The 15680-nt window shown below is 39.8% G+C and overlaps 1 protein-coding gene and 1 long non-coding RNA gene across 6 annotated transcripts in view; one reads left to right on the top strand and one right to left on the bottom strand.

The window, feature by feature from the left end:
• On the bottom strand, positions 268 to 2514 carry LOC110394849. Of its 2 annotated transcripts, XR_002435961.1 has the most exons (3): positions 1995 to 2514; positions 1527 to 1693; positions 268 to 818 (listed from the first exon to the last, which is right to left on the bottom strand). It is a non-coding gene; the product is annotated as an uncharacterized LOC110394849 (long non-coding RNA). The 2 variants fall into 2 exon arrangements; XR_002435962.1 differs by lacking the exon at positions 1527 to 1693 and having other exon boundaries at positions 1995 to 2513.
• The window catches only part of CPNE4 (copine 4), a 268973-nt gene continuing 254858 nt past the window's right edge, over positions 1566 to 15680 (top strand). For 3 of the 4 annotated variants that reach the window (XM_021388896.1, XM_021388898.1, XM_021388899.1), the window contains exon 1: positions 5061 to 5467. In XM_021388896.1, the coding sequence (XP_021244571.1) occupies positions 5389 to 5467 (79 nt within the window). In that variant the 5' untranslated portion in view covers positions 5061 to 5388. Of the gene's footprint in view, positions 1668 to 5060; positions 5468 to 15680 lie in introns of those variants that run through there. The other variant, XM_021388897.1, reaches the window with a different exon arrangement.

Here is a 15680-nt window from a genome sequence, read left to right as displayed (position 1 = left end):
TCTAAGATCACCTGGTCCAACTGCTGACCCACCCCCACCATGTCCACTGACCACGTCCCTCAGTGCCGCATCCACATGGTTCTTCAACACCTCCAGGGGCAGTGGCTGCACCACCTCCCTGGGCAGCCTGTGCCAGTGCCTCACCACTCTTTCTGAGAAGAAATTCTTCCTAATATCCAACCTGAATGTCATCTCTGTAGTATATCTATATGTTTCTAGTGGCAAAGTGGGTGCCCCTGTTTTCTAAAGCTATCCCCTAAACTTTCATAAAGTTAAGTAAATTTTTTTATTTTCAAAAGTCTCTTGCTACAAATACTCTCATTGTTACATCATGTATAAATCAAGTGTAGTTCCTGTCATTTCCCCAGTATATTTTAAATGAAGATGGAATCTAGCTCGTAGACAATTTTGCAAGAGATTGCATTGATCTTAAAAGCTTCCTGGTTTATATTCAGCCACATTCCTGTGTTAATAAAAGCCCTATTAAACACATAAAAATTGAGGGTGATTCCTTAGTGATTAAAAGTTCTCAGTATGTAGGAATTTAAAATACATTGCTGAAAAAATCATGTTTCTAACGCAAAAAGTTGTATAATTTCAGGCTAGCTTGAAGGACAAACAACAGTGCTTTTCTTCATAGTCATTAGATATGGGCTGCCTAGAGGGATCAGTTCTCTTTTTAAAAGTAGCAATGCCATTCCTTTCACGTGTCAGAGCTGAAGAGATTTCTCTATGAAATATTCGGAGATCAGGCTTTCTTGGTGCAGGATGGTTCATTTGTCACTTCTGCTTTTCAGCCTGAGAAGGCTGGCCTGCTCCTGCAGAAACAGAATATTGAGAGTTGCCCACATTTGTTGAGAAGGAGAATTTTATTTTTTTTAATTTTTTTTTAAATGAGGGTCCTTGCAGAGATGTGGATTAACTGGTTAAAGCTGTCTACACTCCGTACAGTTTCCTGTCTCCACTGGCTGTCAGACTTCAAAAATCTCTTCCAAGAGAGTGCATACATTGCTGTTTGTAGGTGACATGACATCAGAAGCCACTCCTAAAATATGCTGCTTTGCATGGCAAGCCTTTTAATAAGACCAGCTCTTATCAGTGGGGAAAAAAGACACATGTTTTCAGAATTGCAGGACTCCATGCAGGTCCTTAAGATAGTAGTCTATCAGGGACAATAGATACATGATAGAGGCCAAAGGGTTTAACTTCATTCTTTTCCAGACATTTATTATCTCTCACTTTCTGTGAGATTTCTTTAACGTGATGGTGAAATTACTCTTGGAGATGACAAAATATTAGTGTAAAAATGTATATTTGCTTCCTTTGATCTAATCCTGGCACTACTAATTCTGTGGGAATTAGCATACATAAAAAATTGTTTTGAAGTACATCACATCAGTGCAAATCTGTTCCTGCTGAAGGTCATAGAAGTGGAATGAAACTGTGCTACACCACTTATTGTCATTCCTGTGAGTGAAACTCTGGAGGGAGCAGGAGGTGGACCCTTCTTGGCAGCTAAGTCTCACCTGCAGAAGTCCCTTGTTGTCGCTGGGAGAGATGAAAAAGCTACAGCTGCTTTCAAAGTCAAGATAACAGATTCTTTAGTATGCTTCCAGCCAGAGTTAAAGCATCAGGGGAAGGTGGAAGAGGAGGAGATAATTACAAAGGTAATACATGAATCTCCATGACTATCCTGAAAGTGTAAAGGGAAATATATCAGCTGTAGATTATATGCTTTTGTCTTACCTATGAACCTGGCAAAGTATTTATCAGATCATGTTAAACATAATATTATTAAAGTATAGCTTTCTATTGTGTGATTACACTATGGTATTTAAAAAGTCAGTGTGTTAAGTTCTGCTGCCGAAACTTCGACATTGTTTAGGGAGTACAGGATTTCATTACTGATCCTTCAGTGCTCCTAAGTAGATTCACAGTTTGAGTGCTGTTGTTTTTTAAAAGCTTTCATCCAAATGATAAAATTTGCCACCTACCCCAAGCTGCAACGTAAAGAGTATTCGGGTAGATGTGATGCTTGCCCCCCTCCACCATCTTTTCTGAAATGCAAGGTTGAATCCGTTTGGTCTTTAAACATAGTAGAGGATTGGTCTTGCACCTTGACATGCAACTTCTTCATTAGCAGTGGTGGAGGATCTAAATTAGTTGAAGATATGCCAGTAAGCATGCTAGGAGAAGGCTCAAGTGTGGAATTAGTGGGGGTAGAAGGAGGCACTAGACTCCGGTCTTCCCATCCTGCCTCCTCTCCTTCCTCCTCCCTGCAGGCTACCCTAGTAGGATACTTGCTGCAGCATCTGGTGTTGTAAAAGCCAGAGTCATGACTTCAGTGTTGACTTCTGTTGCCGCCTCCATGCCTTTTCTGTGTCTTCTCTCCCCAGCCCCACTCAAGTCAGGGTGGTATCTGTCCCTCTGCAGAGTTCAGTGTAAGGATGTTTCCTCTGGCTTGCGGCACTCCTGTTCATCTCTTGCTTGCACACTGTGAGTAAACAATAAGGAACAGTGAGGTTATCATTCATGCAGCTGCAATAATAGCCTGAACAAAAGGGTTCCAACTCCAAATCATTTTCTTAGTATCTAAATAGATAGGTATCAACTGCCTCTGTTTGACTAATGCTTAACATTGACTTCTTTCGTCCTGTATGTTAGGAGAACAAAGGTGAGTCGTGTCACCATGCCTGTGTCACCAGGACACATTACACCTCACCTCAAAAAGAATTGTGCCCCAATCAGATATACACTTTCTGTTAATGATTTCAGTGCTGGCATGCAGTATTGTCTCAACCCGTTCTACAAGTGGGTAAGAGTCACGTTCACCTTCCCTGAGGAGGTGAATCGAATCTTGTCAGCAGTGTGAGCAAAATGGATCATCTGCAGACTACAAATAAAGAAATCTGCAATGGTAACAGCATCTCCAGAGAGCTCTCAATGGTATTCTTGCTGCTGTTGGCAGGAGCCATCACTTTCCTTCAGTAGCAACAGAAAACAAGAGACAGAAGTTAGTGCTGGGGCTTGTAAGCAGTGAGGCTGCAGTCATTCTTAAGGCAGTCAGCCTTCTCTAGTTGGACCCAAAGCTACACTCCTGATGTCAATCTGATATAAAGTACTTTTTTTGCACAGTGACCAGCTTCTTCACAATTACACTGATAGAAATAGAGTAGCTACACAGAAGCAGAGGGACTTATTCCACATGTATTTCCCTGGAGGTTTACAACTGCTTTTCTTCCACTGGTGTTCTCCTCAGCACGTTCTGATCTACGTTTTGTAAAAGTGTTTGGGATATGTGCATCTGCTGCTCTAGACCCTTGCTCAGTATGATTTTGATTAGCTGTTTATCTTTGGCGGAGTTACACTGGCTTACAGGAACTTCAAAGTAAAAGAAAAGGGGGACATTAAAATTCATTTCCTCCAGCTGTTCTGATGAAAAAGCAGTACAAAAGAAAAAATCTTTGTGTTCATGCAGAAAGAGATCAAATTCCAGATACCATCTTCATCTGGAGTTCTGCTGTATTGTAAAGCCTCTTCCTTTCAAATGTGAGCACTGTATCTCCAGTTTTGTGTGATTCACCTTTGTCATGAGAAAGTACATGACTAAAGAGCAGCAAAGCTGTTGTGGGGGAGTTGCAGATTAGGATGCAGCTTGGTAGTTGTGCCTTAACAGATGATGACTGTCACATCAGAATTAAGCTGACATTAGTCCACTACTTCACAGTGGTGCTTATTTTGTCCCCTGGTCATCACTGAAACAAAATTGAGTTCTGTGCAGCATAAACTGCCTTCATTCTTTTTTTTTTTCTTTTCCCCACAAATTGGTGGAAAAAAAAATTCAAACAACCTTTCTTGGGCTGGATCACACAGCCAGACTACCAGTGCAGGAAAGAAGTAAAATTTTGTAGCAAATTTGTAGGAGACAAAGGTCTTTACACCACTAATGTTATCTAGACTTACTAATGTGTTGTGTGGGACTGACAGGCTTCATACTGTGTTGACAGTGGGACAGTAAGATGTTTCTCAGACTGGAGGAAGAGAAGAACATTTTCTTTCAGACAGCCGTCATCACACCTGTCTATCTTGTATTAAAGCCAGAAGTGTTTCCATCCAGGTGCTGACGTAAGTCCAAACAACAATCTCGCAGTGTGCAATCAAGCATCAAGCTATTGTCCTTGTACACCTTGGAATACCTGGGGGGTTTGGGTTCCTGCTTTCTTTAATTTTTAATAATTATATTTAACTTCGAGGTAGAATACAATAACTGTGATTAAAGCGATTGTTCTGCTCAGCTGGAATGATTTCTGTTCATGCCCTAGCACAGTGCTGCAAGATTTGAAATGCAAATACGGGGAAGGGAAGATATGTTCTTTCAATAATGTGCTTTTTAAAATTTCCGTTGGAATAAAACAAAAATAACTTTATAAAAACCTAAGCTGATATAAAATGCAAACCAGAATTTTTTTAAGTGTTGCACCTTGCTGGTGATGAGTGAATCTATCAGAACTGTGGCAATGGAAGACTGTTTTTACGTCACTGCACTGTGGCTATTAGTACTAGGTAGGCTGCATGGTGATATCACTTTGTAGTTCTTGGCATTTCCAATGTGACTTTTGCCAGTGAAATTTTCATTGAATTGTCAATAAGGTTGTTAGAAAAAATTGTATATTATTGCTTAAGGTCAGAGTTTGTCTTGTGTTAGATCAAACTAGAATAAGTACTGAATTTTAGAGTGATAGAAACTGAAACATTCTGGAGAGAGAATTCTTTAATTTGGAAATGATGTTGAGCTGCTTCTGTCAGATACCTTGATTTACTCTATTAAGTACATTAAAAAGACGTTCCATCTTCTTGACTACTATAGTGCGATGTTGTCCATGCTTGTCTTTGCACATGCATTCATAGAAAGCACAAATAAATTGTGAAAGTGCATTCTACAAAACTATGGAACAAGCTTTCTATAGGGCAATAGCTGAAGTGATGAACAGGTAATAGGCTGTTTTGTTTTGGGATCTGCTACTTACTGAGTTGCTGGCAAGGAGCTGGGTGGTAACAGCTTCAAGGACTCATTTTCGTAGAAAAAGAAGGGACAGTGACTTGACGTCACGTGGGGAGTTGGCCAAGGCCTTTGTGAACTGCTTCAACTGCTGGGAAACAAACTACTCATCACTTAGTAGTTTAGTTCGTAATTGTAGTCTGGGTTTAGTTTTATAAAGAGTGGGTTTAAAAGTTTGACTGATAATGTGTTAGGCTTTCTAAGGACCTAGGGAATGTGCTGCACTGAATACAGGTAAGCCAGCCAAAGTACTTTGGTTAACTGCAGTTACGCAGGCTGTTCTACCTGCGTAACTGACTTGGTCTTCAGTAGCGGCTATATTCTCAAGTATGAGCTCAAAAGGAAGAAGCAACATTAATGCTTCAGGTAAAGGAACAAAAGGCTATCCAAAGGAATCTATTTTAACAGGTAAGTGATTAAGTTCATATTCTGATTCTGTAGATGCAAGGTGGCAGCTGACAAAAACAAGCTTTGCTGTGATTTTTATTTCACCAGGCATGACAGAATTGGTCAAGGTTCATCACGCGGTTCTTCACTTTACACAATGAATAGTCAGTAATTCATTATATCCTTTCAGTTAAGCTCTGAATCTTTTCTGTTTTGTCAGCTCTAGACCACAGTAGTGTTTTACCTTAATTGAAGGTATGAGATGGAAAAAAATGCAATAGTATGAAAGAAAATTTTGTTTTAGTGCAAACCAAATAAAAACTGTATGCCTAAACCCACACGGGAACCAAGAAGTAGTACAGAAATTCGATAAGAGAATTATTTTGCAAAGGTATATTGCCATCTAGTGCTAAACTCTCTTCTATTCATTGCACTTTGGGCTAGTAGGTTGCAGTAGATTCCTGATACTTTTATGAGAATCATCAGAAATTCAGTGATACACTGAGAAATGCAGAACAGCAGAACTGCAGCCAAATATTCAGAATACATGACTCCATTTTGAAATTTACATAAAGGTTTAGTTCAGTGATTTTTGCTTCTACTGTCAGGGCTGCTGACATTATAAATTTGCTCTCCTGAAAGAGAGAGTTTGTTAAAGTTGGTGCCCTGTTCTTTTTTCAGCATTGAGAGGAAGAGTTTTTCTTTTTTTTTTTTAAAAAAAAGGTACTTTCTTATGTACCTGTAGCATTAACCCTTAGATAATAACATCTTCATAGACAGATGAGTCTGCATTAATTTTTACAAACAGAATTTGTGCACAAAGATCAACCTGATGTAGTTCTCTTCCTTTTTACACACAGGTTTTTATTTGCTTGTTTTGCGTGTGTGTAGTTTTTTGGGTTTTGGTGTGTATATATATATTTTCTTTTCTACACATCTCATTTCTGAGTTTTACTTAATGTGACACAGAGATCGTGCGTTGTTTATTTTTTGATGGCATTCAAAGATGGTAGCACTTCAGATCTCACCTACCACAACTTCTCTTTAACTTTGAACTTACATAGCAATGGCTTCCACATACTGAGCTAGAATTCTGTAAGATGGCTGGCAGTGCTTCCTCTTAGAAAAGTTTTAGGGACTTTGCACTCTATCATGTCTTGTGTTATAGTTGTATGAAACTCTGCTACAGTTTAACAGTTGAAGCTATAATTTCCTGAGGCTTGGTTTAGAAGACTGGTTTTTGCCCAGCTGTGGGACTGAAAAGAAAAAGGGAGAATTTTATTGTGTACTTCATTATTTGTTAACTATGGAAAGCTAAAAGTAAGTACATACACATGTAGGAAATAGATAAAACTCAGTATAACTTAATTATTGTTTCACTTCCTCACTTGTTCTTTTTTTTTTTTTTTAAATCAACAAGCATTTGTTGATTGTTGGGATGGTCATTTCTGGTGGATTTCATTGCACTTTCTTTGCCTTCTTCCAGTAATGTCGGTAACATAATTAGTTCTCAAGATGTTTCTTTATTTTTAACTTGATTGTCACCTCGTGTAGCAAAGAGTATCTAAATCTGCGACCTGCTGTTTAAGGTTTAGTTTCCTGGAAACAGTATTTTATGAGGTACCGGAAGGCTTAATATGGCTTGACTCATCTCTAAACTGTTAATAATATTGTGTTGGAAATCTGTATCTTACTGAAGTCCCTGTGTAACATATACCTCATATTGATAATGGCATAAAATCTAGGGGATTTAGGGAAAATCACAAGTGAATGCAGTCTGGGGAGTGATTTGAGTGGTTTCCCTTTGGGAAAAAGGGGAAGGCAGAGATCCCATTGGCCGACATCAGAATGCACTTCTGATTGAGTTACCATTCTTCTCCAAAACTGTGAGACAGGCACAGTGTTCTGACCTGTGTTTTGTAAGGCCTCTGGAATTATTTATAAGTGACAGTACTATGCAGTTAAATCAGCAGAACTTTGCATGAAGTTTATACCACTGTTGCAATGCTATATCAAAGTGTTTTGACTTGGCTCTTTTCTCCATTAAAGGAAACAAAAGGAAAATTCAGTTTTCTAAACTGCAGGCAAATACTATTGGTTCTTCTCTGAGCAGTCTCTGAAAATACTCTGATTTTTTTTTGGGGGGGGAGGGAGGGGCCTGTTTTCTGTTGTCTGTCTTGTTGGCTATCAGTCAATCTTTGTAGAGAACAAGAAGCTCTGAGTTAAGGCACATGAATACTGGAGGATTGTTTTGTCTTGAGGAGGTACACAGATAATAGTTAAAGAGCTGAATATTTTCTTTGACTATTGAATCAGAATTCTCCCAGGGGGGTTGACCTGAAAAGAAGCTACAATGTCAGTTTACACATATTACATACGTTTGCAGAGAATATACCTGCTCTAGCATCTTCTTATCTCCTGGAGACATAGAACAGAAGGACCTGTGTGACCTCTTATTTATGGGGTTCCACGGTTGTTCAGTAATTAAAAGTGCAACTCCCTAAAATGTGAAGTAAATGCTTTTTTACGTTTAGTGTACAGTATACAATTTTGTTTGTGTAGTTTGGTTAGCTATATTGAATATCCATTAAAACAAATCACCATGAACTGGTGACATTAGAAACCTGTGACCTCTTAAGCGATGGTGTTTTAAACGAGGCATCTTAAACCACCCCCAACAGGAGACCTGTTTAGGCGCCGAGAGATAAGATCACCTAGCAGAAAAGATTTATTTATAAGCATATTACAAAGAATGTGTATTTTTTCCCTGCTTAAAGATGTACTAGAGCAGAAGGAAGCAAAAGAAGTGAAGAAAATATCAGGCACTGCTTATGAACGTTGGCATGTCTTTGAATAAGCAAGACAAAAGTTGTGTTCCTGACATAAAATCTCCTGGTACTTCCACCTGTTCATAACGCTTCATAAGAGCCTGCTTCAGGGGTGGGCAGACACTGGAACGGGCTGCCCAGGGAAGTGGAGGAGTCCCCATCCCTGGAGGTATTGAACTCAGAATGTGGCACTTAAGGACATGGTTCAGTGGTGGGCTTATAGTGTTAGATGATGGTTGGTCTTGATGATCTTATGAGTCTTTTCCAACCTACACGGTTCTTTGATTCTGTAATTCCTAGCCAGTCAACTCTAAGACTCAAATGCTATGTCTGGATGTACAAAGGAATGTGGGAGAGCTGTGACGTCCCATGGCTCTGATCAGAACAACAAGAAAATTTTACTGAGCTTTTACTCTTCGAAACAAAATGACTGCACAGGGAATATCTCTTGGAGGAATGTTAAGTCTGGCTTGCAGCTCTGACTAGGCAGTTGTTTATTTTACTGCCATCAGATTCCTCTCAAAAATCAAGTGCAGCATTATAAATGATTCAAGCAAATACATTTTTCTCCTTTCTTTTTCAGGAAAGAAGATACCTGTTCACTATATTCTTTTGTATTGAATGTTAAAATAGAGAAAGTGGAAAAAAAAAAAAAAAACAAAATTCTGTATATGAGATACACTGAAAGGCTTATATTGTTTTCAAAGCTCCTGAAATTTGAATGTTTACGTTCACCACCATTTAAGAGTTGAAAGAGGTAGGGCTGTTTAGACTAGAGAAGGCACAACAATAGTTTTCTCATATTTGAAGGCTGCAGCTAAATGGAAAGTGATAAACTTGTCCTTGCTGGGCAAGAAAAGAAACAGACTGGATTTGCAGAGAGGCAGGTTGAGTGTAGACATTGGCACAAACTAAAGATAAGAAGAGTGAAGCACTGCCAGAGGCCAGATTCAAAGTATCTAGTCCTCTTCCTATTTCCTCTTGATGTACACAGATAAGAGTTAACATTCTCTGCTGATGGGTTTGTTTTTTTTTTTGAGTTGTATGAATGAAGCACATTGTAGATGTTTTTGTAGAAATGAATTTTGGCCTCAAACCCCTTGTCAGTCCCGCTTACTGGGATTTTGCCAAACACTAAGTGCTTTCCATAACAAAGGCTTCTGCAATCAAATTGCAAGAGGTGGCAGCATGACAGGAAGAAATATAGGTAATTGTGCATAGTGTGGGTTACGTGCCCTTCAATTCCATGTGATAGCTGATCTTCAAAGCTATGACTATTTCTGATGCAGGATAGCTGTTGATTTTGGTATTGTCACGTTTCTGAAATAAAAGATATTTAGCTCTTGTCAGAAAATGGCATAAATTGTTTGTGGAGCGAGCTGTTGTATTCTGGAGAAATTATTTTCTTGGGTGAAGCCCTGAACTGGTTAGCAAGACACCTGGCTGCATTTAAAGACCACGCTTGATTTCCTGCATGATTTCCTACATGGCTGAGATATATTTAAAAATCACTGTGCAATGCAGAGATAATGAGTTAGCACTGAGAAAGCTGTTCTGCATGCCAGAAACTGACTGCTGTGGTGCTGTGAGCTATCCCTCAGCAGTAAGCTCTTGCACCCTGTGCTTGCTCTGCTAACACAGAGCTCAGTGGAGTTGCCTGTGGAGCCAAATGAATCAGTTGTGTTGGGGTTCTAGGAGTCTATGACTGAAATCCCTCCAGGACCCAGCCGTGCTAACTTGCCCTACTGCAATTTCAGTATGGGTATACCCTTTCCTGGCTGTCCAGAAGTTAGATCTTTTGAGATACTTCATTTGTTTAGTGGAAGCAGTAGGAAACGTGCCTGCTCTATCTGACAGTTCTTTGCCCTAATCATGCATTACATGCATTTTAATCCAAAATTAAGCTTCTCCATGATCATCACTTTTCAAACTGATAGCTTTCCAGAATAGGATCTCTACAGCAGTACTCAGAAAACAATCTCTCACGTAGGTGTCCTGAGCATTATTTGATCACTAGTTCTGATCACACAGAAATGTGTCCTCAAAGTATACTACTGCATGATTAAAGGCTGTTACTTGATTTTTACATCACTTATTTTTTAATTTTAGATCATTTTAGTTTTTGTGGCAGATACACTCGTATCAGTGCTATATATAAGACAGTACTGTTGCAGCCGCCATTGAATTGGTTTGATAGAATGTCCTGTTTAAAATCCCTATCATGTTTCTTCTGCAAATGAAAACTCGAGTTAGTATGAAGATGTTCAGCATAAAAACGGTGGTATTAGGAAAGGTCAGATGTTTCAACTATATTGTGAAAACAAACAAACAACTCTTCAATCCCTAAGTGCTGACCCTCACTCTCTTCCCAGTTCAGGGGTCATGTATGAATCCACAGATGTACGATACGTGGTCCTAAAAGCACACCGTTATTGTTATCTCTGCTGCCTTAATGCATAAACATTTCTTCACCTCCCCTAGAGGTGCACGTTTCAAGGTCAGACACTAGTGTGTAGGTAGTGGAATTCAAATCTGCAACACCGCTTACATGCAGATAATCAGAATCTGCTGCCTGTACCTTAGAAAGGGGGAAACCCCTTTGGAATCCAAGCCCATAGACTTCAGGCTGGTGAACAGCTCAGCCTTTGGCCTCTTTCCAGTAGTACTGCCTGGAAAGCAACACTGAGGAGTTTAAGAGCAGAGCGGCACAACTTTTAAACCATGTGAGCCACAGACGTAGATTTTCCTGTGGCAAAGAGCTGTCAGATGAGAGCTGAGGGCAGAGGGAGCTCTGGGGAGTGTTTTGAAGGGAAGGGACAACAGCTCCTCACACAGGATCACACACTTTGCTGTGAGGAGACATCTGCATGTGCAGTCTATATGCATGAACGTGCAGCTGGAGAGCATGCTTTTTCAGTGCTCTTTGCACCAGAAGCTCATGCTGGCTTATTTCTTCACGTAGACAGGGATCTGGGTAAATTGTAGCCCCTTGTGTTCATTGCTACTGTTTAAAGGATGTGGTTTTGGCCTTGGAACTTTTTTTGCTGAGAATACTGATTCCTGAAAAGAAAAAAGAAGTTGTCTGATCCTCAGGATCAAAAAAAGATTCCTCTAAGCAAGCACAGTCCTGCTGCATTAAGAAATGTCAGTTACATCAACAGTGTGAAAGTACCCTGACAACTGTGACATATCCCACCACGAAGCTCTGGGGAAACCTTAACATCTTGGACTTGGTGGAGTTGGGCAGCGAAAGAAACGGCTGCTGTCATAGCCAGAGTTTTAAGCAAAGGAAAGGTCCTTTCAAACTGCTATTCTTCATAACTTTCTGATCAAATGAATGGTGAAGAGTGCATGTGGGGTGGACTGGCTCAGTGAGATGGAAATCACAGCATCTGTTTAACAAAGAAGCAGGTTCCTGTAGCTTCACTTTCAGAGGAAGAATTCCAGTTAAATGGTAAAAAACGCAAGTATGGATATCTATGAACTGTTCGTTTCTCTCTGCAAGTGGGACTGAAGGGCCCAGTGTGCATATGGGGTCTGCTATAACATTGCTGCATAGAGGGAGTTTGTTCAGTGCTTGGGATCTGTTCCTCTTCATATCAGTCAATGAATCACTGACAGAAACCAGAAGAGTGAAGCTCCTGAATCAGTTATTCAATTTCATAGTATGTGTGATTACTGCTATTAATTTTTTCTCTAATTTTCAAATAATATGAGATCTATCTGGCTAAACAAATCTGACAAGGGTTTCCATTTACAGCTGCTAGCAAAGGTGTTTCTTCCCTGATGCGTACCCATACTGCTTTAGGGGGGTGTGTTGACTATGACAGCAATCTTGCCTAGAAAACAGACACCTTTTTGGAAAACTAATACAGGATGGAATTGATTGTAAGAAAGTAAATGCTGTACTCTGCCTCTGACTTAAGAGTTGTTTCTAACCATTTCTTTGACTCATCTGTAATCTCTATATCTGTGCACACTTGTGTATGTCCCCTGCCCCCACATGCATACAGAGGTGCATTCAAACTGCTGATCTCCAGCAGTCCCAATGACCTTGCTTGCAAGAAATTGTGAATCATTGTGCTCTGATCTGTAGAAGCATCTGATGCCTGCTCGCGTGCTTCAGATTCTGACATCTCTGATCTGCAAAACATGTTGTTTTCTGCTATCTTAGTCATGGGACTGTGTTTAATGTTCTTTTGCTGGGTGAAGAGAGCCAGCTTGATCTGTGCTGTTCTTCAGCTCCACAGGGAGTGAGACTGTGGGATATCAGCATGAATCTTCTCTTTCTGATTACTTGTCTTGTACAGTCCAAAAATTAATATTCACCTTGTATCTTTTGTAAGATTCACAAGTTAATTAGCCAATGTATAATTCAGTGAATTAATTTCCAGGTTCTTAAACAGACGTTTTCTGCTGTAGAGCAGAAAGGTCTTGTAGGGCAGAATATCTTCCTTGGACAGATACAAACATGAAAGGCAGGGGCTGTTTTGCAGTAACAACAGCTTTCCACATGGCCAAATGGACTGCTAATGGACAAGCCCCACTTGCAGGAGATGCTGCTGACAGACACAGCTGAACATCCTGAAAGACGGCTGTAAAAATGTATTTGGGTTTCTTCCTGTAAATATGAGAAGTTACTGTGAGTGAGTGAGGAAAAAGAGAATGAATGAGTAGGAACACATATCTCTGAAGTGCTGCCCCTTCCTGCAGTCTTCCCAATTGAAACATTTGTGATGTGACCCTTTCTACCTTTGTTGAATAGGATCTGTCTGAAGGTCCAAGATGTTCTATCAAAAAAAAAAAGGGTGATGAAATAACATCAGTGGTTGTCTGCTAGACACTTCTACGTGGGTCTTTTATCAACACCCAGCCTACATACATTTCACATCAGTTCTGATTTGTAACTTGAAGTAACACACCGATGTTTGTGTACCTAAACACAACACCCAGTGAAGCAGCCAAGCTCCTTGAACCATCCCCTTTTAGAAATTCACCTAATAACAAATGACGCACCTCTCTCTGTAACCATTGTGTTGCTGACGTTCCTTTTATGCTATGAAGGATGTGCCTGCCTGCACAGTACCACAAGCCAGTGAGCGTGGTCTGAGAATGATGCAAGGATCAGAAGGTTGCTTTTGTACAACTCAGTAGCGTTCATTGCCTTGCCAGCCTCTGACTTTCTGAGGAAGTAAACATATGTTGCGCCTTCAAACTTTCTCAGCTTTGGAATAGAAACTCTGTTCTTATCTATGCGGATGTATCTAGTCAGTAGTATTGGTCGGTAACTTGAGGATGGATAAAATGCATGCACAACACTTTGGTACTTTCTGGCAGTGTTTGTGCAGAAACCTGGGAAGAAAGCTGGGGGAGTTTTTATTGTTCATCTCCAAGCAGAGACAAAATTACTCAGGAAAACCCAGCCAAAATAATAACAGGTCTTGGTTTTTGTGGGTCTTAGCAAAAGGTATGGAATGAACGTATCCAGACAAATAGTGAAGTGCAACAGTCGGAAAAGACAGACCACACACAGTCTTTAAAAAAGTACATCAGGACTGTCAACACTTCAGGCTGAAGTGTCAGAAAATGAAATATTCATGGACTGTAAAAGAGATGAGATGGTACAGATTTGCCAGCTTCCACCTCAGAATTCTTGCCTCCTTCTCATGCTGAGTTTCTTTCCCTGCGTAAATACAGCTTTAAGGTCCCTTAACAGGCACTTGCTCACTCTTTTTGTATTCAGAAAAGACACTGCAATGCTTCCTAGCTTGTATGTGGCTGCCACTTGGAAGTATCTGCTTCGCTGAGGTATTTTATCTGTATTCATCATTGCTTCAATGTCTTTTTTCTCTTTGCTTATTGTTCCTATTAGCATATTTTTACAGATCCATCAAACATCAAACCATCAAACAATTACTATGTGGAGTTCAGGGTATGATTTCTGTGCTTTAGAAATTATCTCCTTTCTTAGTGAATTGCAACACGCTGTTTGTCCTTGGTTTTGAAGCATTAGCCGCTGGTAGTTTGGCAGCCCCCGTACTGCATTTCGAATTGGATGGTATTGTAATTGGGTGGTAGTGTAATGGCCCTGATACAATTTTCAGTCTTCCCAACAGCTACAAACTCAAACTTTCTCTCTTGAGAGTGGAAATAACTAATCCACGTTATGAGTAAATAGAATTTTCATTACACAAATAGAGGGTTGATCCTCCCCTTCTGACTCCTGTGTACAGAAGCCTGGAAAGGACTGTAACTGCCATGCTTCTGCAGCATTCCCACATGAGATTTTGCAAAGCTTTTGAACCAGTAATTACAAATATTGTAGCATTTATAACAAAATCCTTATACTCTAATCCTCCTTAACGGAATCCCGCTATGGTCTTATCTGGCTCAGGTGGGCAAATGTGTCTATCACCACAATTTATTCTTTTCCAACATGGAGGAGGGTTTAAAATTTAGTGAGCTGCTCGGATTTTAATCATTCTGTCTTATTAATAGCTGTAACCTGATCAACAATTATTTATAAAGCAGGAGAGGGTGTTTTTGTTTTATGTGACCTTGTGGGGGTTTTACTTGTTGCTTTTTCTTTTACATCCACACTGCTCAGGGCAAAGCTCTTCTATTCTGTTTTCATATGGTTGAAGTACACCCAGACTGACTGTGCACAGTGATATTTCTACCTTGTAAGACATCGACTGCTCATGTTTTTGCAGAAGTTGTCTGTGGAGCTTGCTCTCTCAGGATATGTGTATTCCCTGATGTCACCTTTTTTTTCAGGGACTTAATACTTTTAGTGCTATATGAACTGTGTTTCCTATCTTCCTCTTTTAAAATCTTCCTTCTTGCTTCTGCATCCTGTGGTTATTTCATTTGTTTTCATATGTTCTGTCTGGTAGGAGGTGTTTTGTAAATATTACAAAGAGGAAAGAAGTACAGCTAGGTCAATATCTAGTAATGATATGCTGTTGTGAAATGCTGTTGTCAAAAATTAGGAAGCAAATTCCACAAGCAAAGCTATATTATCTAAAGGAGTTTCAAGACTAGTAACAAGTTTTACTGGTCTAGTCTTGAGTCACTGGCATATAACTGTACAGCACATTGTTTGCTGTTATTGCTTTTTTTTCCATATTGCTATGATTTTGATGTTGGAAAGTATGACCCTGTGGAAATGATTACTGCTGCCTGTGGATTAATTGCACGGTAAAAAATCAAGGTAGAATGAAAAACAGGACTTGGAAAAACACTGGGATTGTGAGAGAGAAAGTAAGGACAAATTGTAATAAAAAGATCAATACTGATGGGAATTTCTTTGTGTCTGCAGAGCTCAGAAACTTGTGGATGACAGTGCTTCCAAAAAGTATCCCCAAGAAGTCAAAAAGGGGTTCAGAATTAATACTGATTATTAG

The sequence above is a fragment of the Numida meleagris genome, chromosome 2 (assembly GCF_002078875.1).
Source record: "Numida meleagris isolate 19003 breed g44 Domestic line chromosome 2, NumMel1.0, whole genome shotgun sequence".
Taxonomy (NCBI): domain Eukaryota; kingdom Metazoa; phylum Chordata; class Aves; order Galliformes; family Numididae; genus Numida; species Numida meleagris.
Note: the sequence above shows the minus strand (reverse complement) of the source record. Positions and strands in the feature narration are given on the sequence as shown.